The 18820-nt window shown below is 29.8% G+C and overlaps 1 protein-coding gene across 4 annotated transcripts in view; it reads left to right on the top strand.

Moving 5' to 3' along the window:
- The window catches only part of LOC132949999 (uncharacterized protein CG43867), a 94981-nt gene that overhangs the window by 35004 nt on the left and 41157 nt on the right, over window positions 1-18820 (top strand). The window contains exons 1-2 of one of the 4 annotated variants that reach the window (XM_061021163.1): window positions 2713-2947; window positions 12978-13204. The exons of 2 other annotated variants lie outside the window; for them this stretch is intronic. In XM_061021163.1, the coding sequence (XP_060877146.1) occupies window positions 13055-13204 (150 nt within the window). In that variant the 5' untranslated portion in view covers window positions 2713-2947; window positions 12978-13054. Of the gene's footprint in view, window positions 1-2712; window positions 2948-12977; window positions 13205-18820 lie in introns of those variants that run through there. One more of the 4 variants, XM_061021164.1, reaches the window with a different exon arrangement.

Below are 18820 nucleotides of genomic sequence, written 5' to 3'. Positions count from 1 at the left end.
TGAATTACGAACTTGATGCTTCTACCTCTAAATTAATGTAAGTGTGAAATAATTGTTAAATTTTAAAATGTATAGAATTTAACTATGTATTGAATTGTGTGCTGAAAATTAAAAAATATAATAAAATGTAGTAGTTAGGTTAGGTTAGGTTACCTATTACCTACTTACCTATTATATGGGAAATGGGTTAATTTTATAAATTAAAGCTTAAATAATTCATTGAATGAGTTATTCATTTTAATGATTCCGTATACGTAGGTATACATATTTTAGCAGCTAATTGTTTTAAAGTCTAGATGTCAAGGATGTCTGCCCATAAGTTGTTTTCTTTATGGACCTACATACAACATACAACATTTCGTCCAGAAGAACCAATTTGTAGTTGTTATCTTTTATATAACAGTGAATTGAGCTATTATCAAACTTAAAGATATGAACACGTTGGCTTTTTTAAGATGTATACAAAAATTTTTATAAAACTAATAGGCCTGTAAAATATTTAAATTTAAAACTGTCCATTTATCGAAGAAAAATTGAAATATCGTAAGAAAATCAACGAACAGGCGTAGGTAGTATTCTTGACTTAAAGTTTGATAATTGGTAATTTCACTCTTATATTAAATCTGACAAAACGAGGTAGATTTTGCTGAACGTCAATTAGTCATGTCGCATAAGTGTTTGAGAGAGAAAACAAAATGTTAGGTTGATATCCTCTTAAATATTAAAATATATAATGTAAATTATAAAGTATATCATATGCATACTGATCCATGTCTGATTCTGTTATTATGTGTGCTTACTGCTTTGGTTAAATATTGATTTTACAAATTCATCAGTTTAAAAAATATTAGTTTATTTATTTTATGTCAGATGCAATTATTTAATCACAAACAAATACATTTGACTAAAGTATTATTTGGTTACTGAACCGTATTAAAATTTCATACACCGTAGATTTTTTGTTTATTTATTATGATAAATTAATTATAAATTTGCCAAGTTTTCATTTTACTTTGAACTTCTGAATACTATTAACATTATTCAAACTGCCATGAATCTCATTTCAATATTTGAATAATATATAACATAAAGTTTTGTTCAATTCATTGATTTTATAAAACCTATTAAATAAACCTTAATACATGTACCTGTATCCCTATTATAATATATTAAATAAAACGGTGGTTGAAATTAACTTAATTATATTTAGTTTGTCTGATAATTAAGATAGGCATTATGCTGTTGCACCTAATGTGTTTTAGTATCAAACAATTTGAAATTTAGTTTCAGATTTTGTATTTTTTTTATAAACTTTAAATCACTTAAACAAATAAACTTAATTAGATTTTTATTTATCCATATTTTTAAATTGTTATTATTACTTGTATATTTTATTATTATTTTGTATTAATTTATATCTGAAATACAAATCTATTAACCTAAGATTAAATAATTAATTTATATTCTTCTGTGATGGTTTTATCGTTGAAGTGACAATAATGCCACTATAAGATAAATGTTTGAATCCTAATGTCTAGTGCAGTATATTATGTACACTCATATTCGTGCTTTTAGAAATTATATAATATAAAATCCGTAGGTATATAGATAGTTTTACATATCTGTAGAAATAACTTTTCTCTACTTAGTGAAAATAAAATAAAGTTCATGTTTCCTTCTTCCTTTAAAATAACTTATCCATATCTTTAGTTGGCTATAATAGTACCCCGTGGCCCGTGCCCATACAGTGAAAGTAGCTACTTTTTCAAAGTTTTCGTAAAATGATGTGTAACAACTTATTCCGAATTATTGTATTTTTATTTATCTAAAAAATATCTGTGACCAGGAAAAAATAGTGCAATCTAAATCAATCTTCAATAATGTATATTTCATTTTTAAATCTTAATTATGTTGCGGAACTAAAATTCTTCGAAAATTTGATCTAAATTAATTGTTGATAATCATAAAGTGTTTTATTTATATATCTAATAATTAGTAGTAGTAAAATTTAGATGCAGAAATAAAATATGTAGATAGTGTATTCACTATTCTCAGCATTACAATATCAAAATTAAATATTAAGTATTAAAAAAAAAAAAATTAGGTATCGTTTTAAGTAACTACTAGGTATATAGTCTATAAAAATACTCATCACTTAAAACTTCGTTCAGATCTAATTTAAGTAATACACATAATATTTGTTTAATTAATAATAATCAAACATTTACTGAACTCAAGTGTCGTTTTATAAATAATTTACTTGATATTATATTCATAATTAACCATTGAAGTGATTACATGAGCAATAATTGTGATTATGTTTGTTACGTGAACATTTATATCATTTAATTTTTTTCAACAGAATCATGTTAGTTAATTTTACGAATCCCTCCTTTAAATAATTGATTACCATGTTAATATGTAGTTGAACACGTGTGATCATATTATTGGCATTATAATATTATAATACATGCCAATTATAGAAACATTTTTATATTATACTAATAAAACCAGTCTATGATGATATTTAAATGATAGTAATAACTGTGAAGGTTTTCGTTAGAAACATTTATTTATATGTACACTGTGAGGTTTTTGGGAGAGAGGAGAGAAAAAGAGGTATAGTGGGCGGAAACTGAGCGGCGCGGATTTTGCGCCGTCCACGCAGACAGACAGGCAACCGCTAAAACGTCACCGTCCCGAAACGGCCGCAGTCGTTCGCCCGTACTTAAGCGTGTGGTGCCGTCGTACAACGTTAATTCTCGTATTTTTTGGTTTTCACTATTATCATTATTCACGAATGATATCGCTGTTCATGTGTTTGTAAAAATTATATTATGTTGTTGTCAATATGAAGACTTGTAATTATAAAATTAATTTGATCACTGTATGACATTATAACTACGTCATTATGGGACAACCACTATCTTCAAAACATGAATATCTGGTAAAATTATCAAACAATTATTTTATATCACTTATTACATGTTTGGCATTTATATTACTTTTGTCAAGATGCTTTTCGAATGCCGACGTACACATTCGTTAGAATTTCATATATCACTAATAAAACAATTCTAAAAATATATTATATAATATTATTTAAGGTTAATATTTAAAAATATTATTAAAATTAAAAATCAGATTTTATGTAGACTTATATAAATATTATTTAACTGTATTTTTTTTTATTTATACATTCTACATTATTAACAAATAGTTTGCATAGAGTTAAAATTAATTTAAATTTATTAGAATTAAAGGTTTTGAACTGTAGTTTATTTTTTAATAATAGATAGGTACATTATTATTTTTAATTAAATTATTTTGTTAATACTTTATCCAATACAAAAATAAACAGTGTACACTATACGATATACATAACATCTAACTACTCATTCAAATTTATTCATTTATTTTTATAAATAGGCTTGGTACTTTTTACATTTCGGCGGACTGTATGATATGATGGGGAACAATTTTTAGTATACGAAATTACAGATTTAAATTAAGGTATGATAATAATAGCAATTTTTTCGATTCTTTCATTTAATTTAATTTTTAATGTTTGATTAAAAACAATGTTAACATTTAAATAATATTTAAAACAATTGATTATAAGCAATATGTTTTGAAATTATCGAATTTTAATTTTTAATTTTCGACGAATACTTACATAAGTCGCTATTTATTTATTAATCAGTATATACCTGATTTGATCATTTTTCTTAACAAGTTATGTTAAGAAAAAAAATGATAAAGTATTTTTCATTAAAAGTCTGAGATTCGTGGGAAATTGAATCCGTCAGGTCTTCGACCGGAATCAGTCTCAGGAGAAATTAACTTGCTGACTTGTCTACGTGATCTTAGCTGAAAATATAAATGTTTGTAAACCTCATGGTAAGTTGTATACGGTTTCTTTGGTTTAAGGTTTCAAAAGATCCGCGTAAGACGTTTTTTTTTAGGTCGTCGCATACGCGCATGCGTTTATAGATAATCCAATGTACGCTTGAATTTCCACTTTCGGGTGTATTTTATATACATATTTTTTTTTCTTTTTGAGTTATTTTATAAAAAGGGTCATTCTCACTTCGACAGGTATAGTTAAGTAGCTAGTTAACATAATTTCAATGATTAATGTGTCTATTATTATTTTATGTTAAGGTCTATTCGTTTTCTGTTTGCTGTAAAATAAATTATGTTAAGAGCATTATAATATTCGTAAACATTATTGAGTAGATATTAAAATTTAACAGCTAGTATTTCATTTTTCACAAAAAAAAGTATGAATGGAATTTAAGAAAGAAAAAAAGTTTGATAAGTAATTTTATTTTTAACAGTTATTTATTGACGTTGTTTTATATGCGTACATTTCGCTTAATCAATTCACCTCACCGATTATTTAGGACATCATACTTAACAAAAAAAAATTAAAGACCATAATATTATTAGCAGTAATAGAACTTACCTAAATCCAATCTCTAAACCTGGCGTGTAAATGCATTTTGTGTAAAATAGTCGCCTCCGGTCATTTCTAAAAGCCTATTGCGAACAGACGTGGTTGAGTGAACACGGCGGCAGTCCATTCCAGTTAAGCCGTCGGTCGTCTCTCAGTTAGTAGGCCGTACACATTTTTATCAGAATATCAAACCAGCAAATGTTCTCAAACAAGTTACATTATGTTGGTGTGTGAGTTGTTATTTGACGATGGTGTAAGTATATATAAATGCTGCGAGCGAGTACAAGAACTATGATTGAACGAACTTTTCTTTTGCTTTCAAAGGCCTGAAGCTAAAAACAGAAGTTAATTAATTTAACACGTGCCCAAAAAACTTTTAGACTGTATAAACGACTTAAGTTGCATCCACCCGTTTACCTTGAGTTTTCGGTTATTTTTGAAACTTTTTCTAAAACATAAAAAACATTCCTAGCGACTAGATTGCTCATTTTATGGACTTAAAATAAATCTATAGAATTGTATTAAGCTGCTATTGCCTACTATTAAAAAAAAAAATTTTGTAAAACCGTAAAATATATACATATAAATTTATGGTAAAAATATCATGCGTGTCGAAGAAATTAGTTTAAAACAACAAAATATTTTTGGAAAAATAATTTCCTTTTTATATTCAATACCTTTGAGATTTCGTTTCTATCTACAGATACATATATTATATTGTTTTCAATATATCTAGATGATTTTTTTTTATAGTGTTTGTTTAATATTTTGTGAACGATGGATGTCTTTCATAGTTATGATCATTGCAAATAGCTAGTTTTTAATTAATATATAAGTATGATATACAGTATACATATTTCACACTAAGATCCATACCAAGTTAAATATCCGAAAGACGTTCTTACATAACCATATCGAATATATACTTACATAATAAATAAGTATTCGGTATCATTGGCGATACCTATTTATAATGACTTAATAATAGTGTACTTATGGTTCCATTAACAATATCATTAAGAGAGCTTTGAAAAAGTGACAAACGTTTCGTTTCAAAAAGACTTACGTTTATTACTGTTTTCGTGTTGTTTTCCACTTGGGTTATTTGGCCCTAAGGAGAGATAAATTACACTATTGTTTTTTTTTTTGTACTTTATCTTTTGTCTCTTCAGACTTAAACTTGACTAAAAACGATTTCTCGTTGTGATTTTGTTAAAATTTGTTGAATTGAAATAACTATTGTATTATATTATAATGTGTGTACCTATCAATAATGTATAATACCTATATATTATAATGTAATTAATGTATACGTCTAGGTTTAACGTGTATGTATGTCATATTTTATTATACAGCTATGACTTCACAACTAATGTCATGTGCCAATACAGTTTTTGTTGTTGTTGATGTTCTATTGAAATGTATACATACATTTTACAACATAATACACCATATTATAATTCATGTTATAAGTATCAACCTATTGTGAATTATGATGTATTGTTTTGTTTTGACACGTTTTATTTAACATTACTAAAGCTGTATATCGGTGTATATTGTATACCGGCTGCAAAAAGTTTTTCTCAATTTTTCATTCGTGTTTTGTACATACTTGAATACGTGATAAATATCCAATCTTATAAAAAAGCATGTACAGAAATCATGTATTTTAGTTCCAATGTGAACTACAAATTGAAAATTAATGTTCAACTTCCCTATTTTTCCATCCCTTTATACACTTGACCTAGAATCGTGTTATGCCAAAAAATGTATTACCAGACATATATTCTAGAATGTTTTTTTTTTGTGTTAAAATGTAAAAATATACTATTCACGTGGCATACGATGGGTTTTCAATATATATGTACCTATACCAAATAACATATTATTAATCATATTATTTTGAAATGTTAACACAATATTCAAATAATAACTGAGACATAGAAGTTAGCTGGGCAACAATGATGGATGATTTATATCTGTGAATGATATGGTGGATACAGATATACAGCACATTTCTAACTTCTCTAAAACCCAATAAATTATGTATAAAGATAATATATGAGTGATATGTCTAAATAGGTGATGCATGAAACGTTATAAAAAACACCTATTGGTCGGTAAAACGAATTATTCACTGTAACCTCTAATTTGGATCTAAAATAAATTTCCAAAAATAAACAATATTATTTTAAAAAACCTAGGTACTTGTATTGAATTTCAATAACACATTAACTCATAGATTTCATAAAAAAAATAAACTGAACTAATAATAAGCGTATTTTGTATTTCATTTCAACAAACAACAACGATAGTATGTCAGTATGTCATTTGTATTTTACATATTGGTACATTGGGCACATATTACATTAATTAACATATTGAAGTTTTTGTACAGTACACTTCGTTGAATTACAAATATATAATACATTTACTTCAATAAATTATCATTGGGCATAATATACGCATACTGTACACAGTCAGAAAATTAACTAGGTCATCCAAAATTTGAATTAATCGGTAATAATTGATTAAATTAATATTCTGGTTAATCCTTTTTTGTTATTTTATGATTTTTTTTTTTCAAATACAAGATTAATACATTTTTACAAATGTGTTACTCTTATACTTCTTGATTTTGATGCAATCGAAAATATTTTAAGATACTTTATAAATTATAGTAATGTTTTATTTATAGATTTTTGCATTTAATGTACCTACCTAGTTATAAGTAAAAATTTAAAATGATAAAACAATATTAAATCAAAATTCAATTTTCATACCTATTTGAGCATAATAATTTTATATAGTTTCAATGTATTGTGCATTTTTTTTGTTCAATATCACAAAACCTCTTGTATATTAAGAAACTTCTCAAGTTTCAAAAACATTACTCGGTAGAAACAAACATTGCATATTAAATATATGCATTCCAAATGTATTTGTATTTATTCATAAACATTAAACACCGATGCTAATAATTAGAATAAAGATGTATGATTTATATAGTAAATAATGGGTGTAATAGTATGTACATTTTATTTAGGTACTCGTTTAGTTAAACTAAAAAATGTAATATTTTATGTTTAGATTATTTTTTTTATTTTTATATAATCTTTTTTGGTAAATAACTAAAAGAACTTCTGAAGATAATAGGATGATAAAAGTATCCTTTCACTGGGTTAGCCGTAGGGTCTTTATACGGGTTTCTAGGGGATGCATTGATTTATGGTTAGACTGTCGTAGGGGGTTTATTACCCAAAGAACCTAAGGGTTTTTCTGCACTGGTAAAAGTTTGCGCTGTAAAATTTTTTACGGTTTTCCGAGTTTAATTAACGTCGGATGTATTGAATTCCCTACTATGACTGCGTGTAGTGTAAATAATCCTAGGGTGGCGTATGATGGAAGTTAACTGAATACACACATTTGATACTAAAACTTTAAATCTAAAAAATCGTAAACGGTTGACAGAGAAATAGTAAATTCTTCAACGTGGAAATACGTGTATATAATATATATAAATATTATATTAGATAATATTATTCGTTATATATAAATTTAATCTTTATATGCTCAGGATTATTTTTCTTAGAAGATTTAAAAATATAATTAGAATTGCTGTGTTTAACTAAACATTTTTTTTTTGTAATATGGATGTTGCTTGGAAAAAAATAAGTTAACGTTAAAATTACATAAATTGCTTTTGTATATGATAGTAGATGTTTGTTTTTTTTTTAATTAACATTATACATTTATTATTTATTATAATCACGGTTATTTACCAATTGTCTTTAACTTTTACTTTTTTAACATATCTTTTCGCCATTGTCTAATACGTAAGTGTTTACGACTCCTATTATTTTGCATGGGTGGTTATTTAATCAAATTTTGATTTTCATCCTATACCTATATAATTATTTAAATGCCAGTTATTTTTATAAATATGTATTAAAAATTTAACCTAATCTATGGACAAACTTTTTTGGTTTAATTGGTGTTTATAAATATTAAAAGCATTGTATCAGCATTGTGCCACTAATATAATTTTTTGTGTCACTTTAATACTTGTGCAATAATTTATTATCGAGGACTGTAATACACGGGTGTGCGATGTTGTAATAGAGATCAACTGAAATGTATACGAAGTGGCAAAAATTTTTATATTGTGGGTTGATAAAATTGGTAGTTTTAGCCCTGTGTGTGGTAGTAGTGGGTATATTGTATAAGAACATATTATATAAATGGGGAGTATTGTAGCCGTTGATATTGTGGGTTGGCTTTTGACTATTATTCCGCGGCGTGTCGTATAGGCAATTCACCTGCTCCCGTGTGTTTTTCGTTCGAAAATGTAATTAACTATTATTACGATAATAATAATAATAATAATGACTACACATTACAACCAAAGCTACTGTATAATATGTATAATGTACCATGTCGGTAGGTAACATAAAATCAACATTATTAATGTGATGACATTGTGAATAAACAAATAAGATGGAATAAAATAATATATGTGGATAATAGGTAGGTATAATTATTTAACTTAGTGTTTTTGAACAATTATCTTATTTTGTATTTTTAGAAGTGTATGTTTCGTATTGATCAATGATTGAAATTCGTTATGTTTTTAATTTATCGTCACTTCAAAACATCTATTTTCAAACTTTCACCGTTGTAAAAATGAGGCTTTTGGGCCTTTTTTGGCTCATGGGCTTTTTAGTATATTTTAATTTTAAAGCGAGTTATGAGTATTTTAAGATGTATTAAAAATTTACAATTTTAAAATACTCATAACTCGCATGAAAATTAAAATATACTAAAAATCCCATGAGGTTGCCTAGATAATAATCTTACCTTTAGATTTTATAAGAGGTCAATTCGCTCTAATATTTATACTAACGGAGCTACACGTGTTCTGCTGAGCGTAAAATTTGCTATGTTACGCACTTGTAAGACGGTGACAACACATGCGGGCATAACGTCCTCTTAAATTTCCGGTAGATAACTCAGATATTACTCGCACCGCAGATGCACCAAGTGCCGACAGTTAATGAATAAAATAAAAAAAACGTATTGTATATATTATAATTATGAGTTAACAAGATATAGTGTTTACCAGTACGTGATGTGAAGTGAAGTTATATATCTTTACCTAGTTGTATATAATTGAGTGAAAAACAAAGAAAAACGCGTATCGCAAACCTGCAACGAGTTGTGTATACCTTACTCTTAGAATGTTCAAACATGACACGCTGTTTTTGGAGTACCTTTAGCAAACAAAGTATATAAAAGTAAACCTTACCTACTTGAATTGTGTAGTATGTATTATATTATATAGTATATATAGTAGCATAATATTGTATACCTAAAGGGTATATAGTTGCGGGCGTGTAGTGCTGCACTATATACGAGGTACGTTACGACCTTCTTTTAATTGGAACGGTATACGATCCCGCGCTCATCGTCGCTGTTGCCAGTAACGGTCGTTCAATTTCGGTGGGTAATATCATTATCACCGTGTTTACCGTGGGTTTCATTTAAGACGCGTTGCAGGTCGCCCGCACGTTGACGATCTGGTAGAGGTCCGTCCGTTTTCAATGAGCTTAACGCACGTCCCACACGCGACGGTCATTTCATCCCTTATTCGTCCGCCACGCCTACCCTCCAACCCCACCCCGTGCACCTTAGCGTCGAGGTCGGGACATCGGCAGCGCAGGACTGTTGCAAAAGTCCTAATTTGTATGCGGTCCACGTACGAACACTTGGCGTTTGGCAAACAACACGTTGCGACCTTTCCGTATATATCTATCCGCTAGTAGCTTCGCGCACTGCTCGAGTTCGTGTACTTCCATCCTGCAGCACCAGGACTGCCACGGCCGTTGCAGGGGGCAGTTTACTTAATAAAAGGCGATAAGCCGCGAAAGAGGATTCCATGTCCCGCGCGCTCCGTGTAAAACTCCTCTCGAAATATCGTCATGTGAATAGGTATATAATATAATATATAGCATGTGTATGTGCCAGGATTGCATTCCGAAAGGGTATATAATATATATCCATAAGCACCGTATTCTTCGATTTATATCTATGGGTGCGTTATTTACACATACAAATGCAATATGTTTGTTTGTGTGTGTGTATTATATATATATATAGAGATACACGCACGTCTCTGCTCTAGGATTAAAAAACACCGGAAAACTACCCCTCGTTTCATTATAGTATTCTACCGTCGCATTGAGTCGTGCTCAGTGAACGTGTATTATATATATAAATACAGTAGGACCAGCTGTTTGATAAATAGACAGCGAAATTGGTCGATGTGGTGCAGTAATCCACTTTGAACGGACACCATATTTTGCCTCCGTGTCTACTCTTCCCTTTCGCCGGTCGTGACGTGAAAAACAATCGGAGAAACGAACCGAACATTTTTCCTCTTTTCGCTTTTCTCTCCCTCTGTATGTATCTATATATATAGATGGCGGTGTTGGTTGTGGTGGATCGGTGAGGGTGACACATTGGACTAATGTCCCTTAAACAAGATTTTCCGCTCCCTGCACTTTATCATTTTTTTTTTTTTTAAGAAAACACAATTACTGAACGTATTGTTGAATCCTTCCATCGTGTTCTCTAATTATCATTACGTTCGTATAATATTATAGTGTCTACCTAATTTGAAATTTAACAAGAACAGAGGTAATTTATTTTGAATATTATTTGCGAATTTAACTCTACTAATAATTCAGTGTTATTTTTTTATCATCCTATACGTGTTTGACTATTGTTCCTTTACTACGGAAATGTCAATTAAAATAGGTACAAATGTTAAATGCCAAACTTAAGTTTTCGTACACGCACACGTTATACACTGATGGCTCGTTTTATGTACCTAGGTATACAATGTTATAAAATGTATTTATTTCTTTTTATGAGTCAAATAAAAATGCAACATTTTAACAAATAAATAACAATTTAAAAAATGTATGTTTTTGTGTATGGTATATTCTATTTAAACTTTTTTGATTGTTGTTAAAAAATGAATTGTTTTATCTGGTCGGTATGAGTAGCGTATGGCATATAATAATAAAATATATTAAAATGTTTTATACCTGTCAAAACTCAGTAATATGTCAATAGTTTTATTGTGAAATTTTTCCAAATGAATTGATGCTTTAACTAAAATCGAGTCAGTCAATTATGCATGTCATGGTAGTATTAAAAATACGTTGTGTGTTCACATCACTTTTTTTACTCTTTTGTTGAATAATGGTTTAATTAATATAGAAACTTTTTGGATTTTTTAATTATTTTCAAAGTTTTTTGTTAAATATTTTTACTTTTTATTTTATATTTAAATGTAAAATTAGATTAATAAAGTATTAGATGTAATAGTTTGAAACTTGTTTTCAAATGGTCCAATGCCAGTATATTGTATAGACATTTTGTTCCTATAAATTGCAACTCACAATCGATTATCAATGTTGACTTTTAACGTTATTTATTTTTCTTGTATTATTGAATGCGTGATATACTTTTTAAACCTTCTGGGAAAAAAAAGGTTAAAATAAACTCGAGATAGGTATGTGTCTTTTCTTTCGGACACGTCTCTTTGTAATTTTTCTTACAGAATCGTTTCTCAAATGCGTAAATCTTTAAATTATTTATCTTGCGAAATGTTTTATGACACGGTTTGTTGTTTCTTTTTTCAAATTCATCGTTTGTATTGTTTTATGTTGAATAAATAGAAAATAAATATTGGTATAGTACTTGTGTTCATTTTGTTATTGTGTTATAAAGATTTATTTTATATATTCGTTGTATAAATAAATGTATACCTACTATGTGTATGACTACAATGTATTGTATATAGACGAATGTACATATTTTATAGCTTAAACATTTTAGTTAGCTGGATCCTAATACTGGTATATTTTTATGTGTCATAATACCGATGGTGGTCGAACATTTTACAACATAAAGATGTTGATTTTGTGTTATTTTCAAACTATGTACAACTAGCATAAGCTGCATGTTTTTTTTTTTTTTATATAGCTTTATATATTTTTTAAATTGTTTGACAATATATATACTTACGTTCTAATATTTGAAAAAATAAAAGTAATTTGCGGTCATTCAGTGGAAACTTTATATATTTATAAATGAATAATTTAAACTAATTTAGTGTAATTTATTATTCAACCAGCTGCGCTTCAGCGACGTATATCTACTTTGCTTCCTTTTTTTTTTATGTTTTTGTTGCTACTTTGCGTTTTTTGTTCAATAATTAATCGTGACGCGTAATGTTTACCATGATATACTCTTGTATATATGTATAACTATCCAAGCCGTTCCTCTAGGTATAAAATATAAATAATAATAATAATGGCATGAAGCATCTTGGCAAAAGTCGTTCTTCTGAGAGTGTATAAACATTTTAATAATTTATATAATATAGTTCCTCTTGGTCGGTGAAAATTAATAATTTAATATGTTGTCGTATTGTACATGCGTTCTAAAGAACCGTTGTGCCGCAGTCGCCTCCACCGAAATGTCGACGACGGACTGTGTGGCCTCACGGCGGTGTGGGCGGTGGTGATGATTGTTAGTGCGATGTCGAGCGCAAACGTCACGGACGGCCGCGACGATAGTGAAAGCTGCAGCGACACAGTAGCCGTGTCCACAGTCGTTGCAGCAGCCGAAAACGATGCGTCGTCCCCTGCAGAAGACCAACTGCTGTTTCTTAAGGTAAGAGGAGACGCCATGGCGGACGCGTCGTCGTTGACTTTTGTGGTTTTCTCCACGGCTGCGCGACACCACCCTCTCACAAACATATATCGTTGCTGTTATCGTACCCGACCGACCGGAATCGAAAACCAGCTGCCTGCAGAGTGCTGGCAAACAAAAACCACCAACCCGTCGGGTACACTTCCGGAATAGGGACTAGAGCGGTGGTTGCGTCGTTCGATTGAGAGTATAGCCACAGCTTTAAACAGCTTCCGGAGGACAAATAAAGTACACGAACTGAACGTTTCAGTAGTGTGCGTTTGTATATATTTATCGGGTGATCCATTGAACGTAAAACGTTCATTATTTCAAAAACATATATCTTTTTTTTATTTTTTATCATAACATATATTTAGAATCCCTTATTCCAGACAAAATATTGTTTTAAATACAAACAAATTTTGGATTAGGAGTTTCTATGTTATAAGTATTAATATTTTTGATGACCGGAGTGAAGTGGAGTGCTACCTATAGGTACCCCACAAAATGTTGGTCTGCAACTCCGCTTGTCTAAACTTTAAATACTTATAGCTACCTACTCAACTACTTGTCCGAAATTTATTTTTTGGAGATTGAAAGACTCCGAATAATATTTTGCTTAAAGGTCCCCTCACACTGCAGCGGTGGCGGTGAATTGCTGCTAGACACATTTCATAGCTCACCGCGGCGGTAAAACCAAGGTGATAGAATTTAACGCCACAGCCACCGCTGCAGTATGTGGGGACCTTTAATATACAATCAAAAATGTATATTGTCATTCAAAAAAGTATAAAACTAAAAAAAAAAATGATAAAAAATAATAAAGTGTATAATTCTTTTCCAAAATGTATTTTTGTAACGACTTAAATAGTTAAATGTAGCTAAAATAAATATTTAAAAAAACCTTAGTGTTTCCTAAAATAAAGAGTGTGTTATCTCAATTACGTGATGGAACTCGGGGAGAGACTATTAGAACTGCTAATTTTCAAAAGTTTTATTATAAAATAAAAACGAATGTAATTTATTAGAATGAAGTAGGTATAACAAACCTACTACAAAACATGCTGTTTATATTTAAAAAAAGTTCGTCTTAAGCACATCTTCCTCGTTTGTCTTCTACTACCTACACTGTTTATCACTTAGTTAGCAATTTCATTTCGAATTTGGTTTTTGGTTATCGTTAAAGCACGCGTTGCTTACCACTCCACTGTTCCGTGTTTACTAAGTTCAGTGTTTTTAAACCATTCTCAAGATAACTTTTTAAAATCTGCTGTTTCACTGCCTTACCTTCAATATAATATATTTCGTTCGGCCCCCGCATGATGTTGTGAGTACACTTCAGATATCGCAAATGTCGTCGACTGTAATATATAAGTAATATTATATATCACATAATATTATAATATATATATATATATGTATACATGTCAATTTTGAACACCACTCGACGGCATATTAAATTATATTTACTCATAAGCCATATATCGCTTATTGCCGTCTGTCAGCGTCGCGTCTCTGCTTAAAGGTGTGCGCGTTTGTGAAACTTTTCGAACGATAAAGTTTGCAAAAGTTTTCTACTGGAGGAGCAAAAAATAAATAAATAAATAAAACGAAGAATCGACCCCCCGCGCGCGTGGGGTGGTGATGGATACTTCAAAACAAAACTGCGACCATATTATAAGTATTATTATAATCCAGTATTTTGTCATAAACTTTCTATGGTAGATACGATGCTGTATTTTTAATCATCAAATCTTGTGACATCATTTTATTCTTAATCCCGCCATGATATTATACCGATAAACTTCGTGTAATTTGTTTTTTGTTTTTACTTTTTTTACAGCGATAATCGAAAATTACAGCTCAAAGTTTGGGCGTAAAATATAATAAACATACAAATCTTAAATAATAACTGCTGTCATAAAAATTCTCAAATTTTAAAGAATGATCAAATTAACAATTTATATAACCTATATAATGGATTTTGAAAAATATAAAATGCAACACTGCTGTGTATATATTATATTCTGGCACGTCTTAGTAACCTTGTCGCCGAGCCATTATTTTTGTTTGTTTCTCTGTGTGCAGTTGCTCAAAATATAAAATTACAAGAGCAAGCGCAAACATTAGTGATTACGTAAAAGTCTATTAATTTAATTGTACTTATCTTCAAAATACAGGCGCATAATAACAGAATAACAACTGTCTGATTTATTATTAATTTTCTGCTGTTTTTAAATATTAAAATAATTGTTAATATATTATACATTTGACCTTTTAAATACGTATAGGTAAGTTACTCTTGAATTTTATTTTTTGTTATGACTTATATGAGAAGTATTTTAAATTAAATATAATAACTTGTATTGAGAAACTATTCTTTGTGTCATAGCGATGAATATGATAAATATATAATTTTTATCAAATAAATGGATAAACTATAGTGTACTATACTATACTATATACTATACGTACGTCGTATGCATAACATATTATTCATTGATGTATTCAAAATTGCTAAAATGGAGGTCTAAATTATAATTTTAATGAATGGTAAATAAATAGTGATAACTAAATGTTATCCTAATCAAAAATATCGTATTAAATAATTTATATTATAGTTATTATAGAGCCTGAAATCGTGTAAAACAGCTGATGTCATATTTCAAGTAGGAATAGATAATTAAAAGTACAACAGTGCGTGTAATAATCATAACTGTTTTTCTATTTTAAAGCTAGACTTAGGTATATGTATCTAATATTCTTAAGTGTATATATTAATATACGTATTTAAATAGATTTCCCTTAGAGAGGTGCATTGAAAATAACTGTTTCTTGTAGGTACCTATATAGTTGTTCTGCATGCAAGCGTTTCTTCCGTGGGTTTTGTACATTATACCGGGGATATGGGGAACCCTTAACTATAATTGCACGCCACTTGATTTACACACTGAAATCGTCACTGTGTATGATTTATATTTACATTCATACTTATACCAATATATACATATACTTGTTATTTTTTTTGTTCGTCGTATTGCTTCGCCACAATAGCAATAATCCCTTAGAAGGAAAGTCGTGTTTTACACGGGACATAAATAATCCCCATCGCATTGCGTATTGACATAGGGAGGACGGTAGGTAGTGGCGCTCGTACGATAGCTTTTGTTTTCCACACGCGCACAATAAACGTAGAGCTTTTATCGAGGAGGGAGTGGGTGAGCGGATAAGACGGAAGAGTGCGATCAGGGTAAGAAGAGAAAGGACAGGCAGAGAGGAACTGATATTATATTGGATGTGCCGAGTGAATTTCGGATTTTCCGTGTTACACGATCATATATATATTTACACACACACCGTGAAAGCCTGCTATCATCCCTCTCTTGGGGCGGTAGACAAAAGGAATCATAATTTTGTGAAGTCGTTACACGTCGATAGGCGGATGGTATCAATTCGCTCTCGATGGTTTTCGTACAAAAGAATAAATTTAATTACTCGTTCGTGAGTTTATATTTCAAAGTTTGTTTCGGACGTATCGAACACTGTTAAAAACTCGAGAGTAATCCCCGCTGAACCGCTGCGTATTACATTTTATATGATAATGTATTTATATATATATTCCGGTGTTATAGATATACATACCTTTACCACTGGAATATACATATACATTAAAACTTTGTGGAGTCTAACTGTTCTGAAATTGCTGTATTTCAATGGAGTATATTTTACATTCGCAATCAGAATAATTTTTAATAGATAATTGAGAACTTCAGAGTTTTTTTGATGCATTATTGTTTCAGAGTAATTATATGAATTTGGCATGACATAATACAACGCTTGTAAATTGTAGCCGTGTATATTATCTATATAGAATAATCATTAAATTTGCCATTGTTCGGTGATGATCGTTATGGTCGATTGTCCCTATGGGGACGGTGATGAACATGTATATAATATAAATATGTATATAATATATTTATATATAATTGTTATTATTGTTTTTCTACTACCTTGAAGTGCAGTCCCCAACCCTCGAACAGTGCCATCCCTCAAAACAATGCACTCTGGGAGGGAGGGGGCTGCACTGGGTGGAATTCCAGGCTATTTGCACGCTGGTAACATTTTGTTTTGACTGATTTGGGTGGTCGCGCGTCTGTGGGTGCCAGCGAGTGATTGAATTAACGCGGAGAATGATCGATGTGTAATTTAATTTGGTATATCATCGTGGTGACATGTGTCGGAAATAGTTTATAAGTATAGCAATGTAATTTTCATAAACGCTTTGTGTGCAATGCAACTCGTTGATCTTAACGTTTTCCGGCGCACAAATCAGAGTAAATGCTTATATTATAATCACGGGTTATAGGCTAACGTGTTTGAATTTCACAGATTAGAGCCGCCGTGCATTAGGTATACAAAAATAATATTTATGTGTTTTTAGTTTGTGTTAATAAAGTAATATACATCGGAATGAAATGTTTTATTTATAGAAATTTAAAAAAATTATACTGTTATATATTATATTTATTGTTTTTGGTGCCATGTTTACAGTATAGTGATTGTTATATTGTTGTCACCGCATTATATTTACTATAACGAAATGTTTGTACTTTATACGATGTATAATATACATGTTTATACTACCTACACAATTTATGCCTTATTAATGATAATACGGCTTTAGTAAATGATAAAAAAAAAGCCATTACTTACCACTTACTATATTAACGTAGGTTTGTTATAAACGTAAGGGTATATATATAATCTTGCATGCGTATTTCAATTAAAATTTCCGTCGTTTGCGTGTCGTATATATTTTTATCACAATTTTCTTTTACGGTCGCTTTATCTTGAATCGATAACAACGATGTGTACGGTTTATGGGATACCGACTGTCAAAACTGTTACGAACTGTAAAGTTCTTGTTCGTTGTTTTGTCGTCCCTCACGCACCTGCTCGGTACATCGTGAATAAAATATCGGTTGTAATCAGACTCGAGCTTTGATAAATTAATGTTTTCGAATAATGACAAAGACCTGTCACATTGCAATAAATATAAGGTACATCCAACTTATCATGCAACTAAAACATAATCTGTGTGAACAATTTCCCTACGTTCTACTAAGTTAGTACTATAGTGATATGTGACTATAAATATTATTTTGTTATTTATATAAAACAAAAATCATAATCAAATTTTAAAAAAATTTTATCTTTTAAATTTATTTCCAATAAATCGTCATTCTTAAACAAATTGTCAACATCTCTTTTAATATTAAGAAAGTAGGTATAGCGAAGTTTGAGAAACACTACTCATTCAGAATATATTAGTATATAAGTATACTTATTCTTAGCTCATTTTTCGCCGAATGGTTTTCGTAACCAATATTATTCAAAGGGTTGTGCTATGAAAATATTTTTTTATTTTTGGGGAGAGGTTAAGCTTCACCGTATTACGCCTTTATGATTATCATGATTTTCATTCTTTTACGCCACATATTAAATTTTTAATGCTCATTATTTGTAGGTGTTTTTTTCATTTATTACTATTTCTGAGCTTATATAGAAAACGTTTTCGTTTGTTGAAAGCTCGTCCAG

This window comes from Metopolophium dirhodum, chromosome 8 (assembly GCF_019925205.1).
Source record: "Metopolophium dirhodum isolate CAU chromosome 8, ASM1992520v1, whole genome shotgun sequence".
In the NCBI taxonomy this organism is placed as follows: domain Eukaryota; kingdom Metazoa; phylum Arthropoda; class Insecta; order Hemiptera; family Aphididae; genus Metopolophium; species Metopolophium dirhodum.
This window is presented reverse-complemented; position numbering and strand designations above follow the sequence as displayed.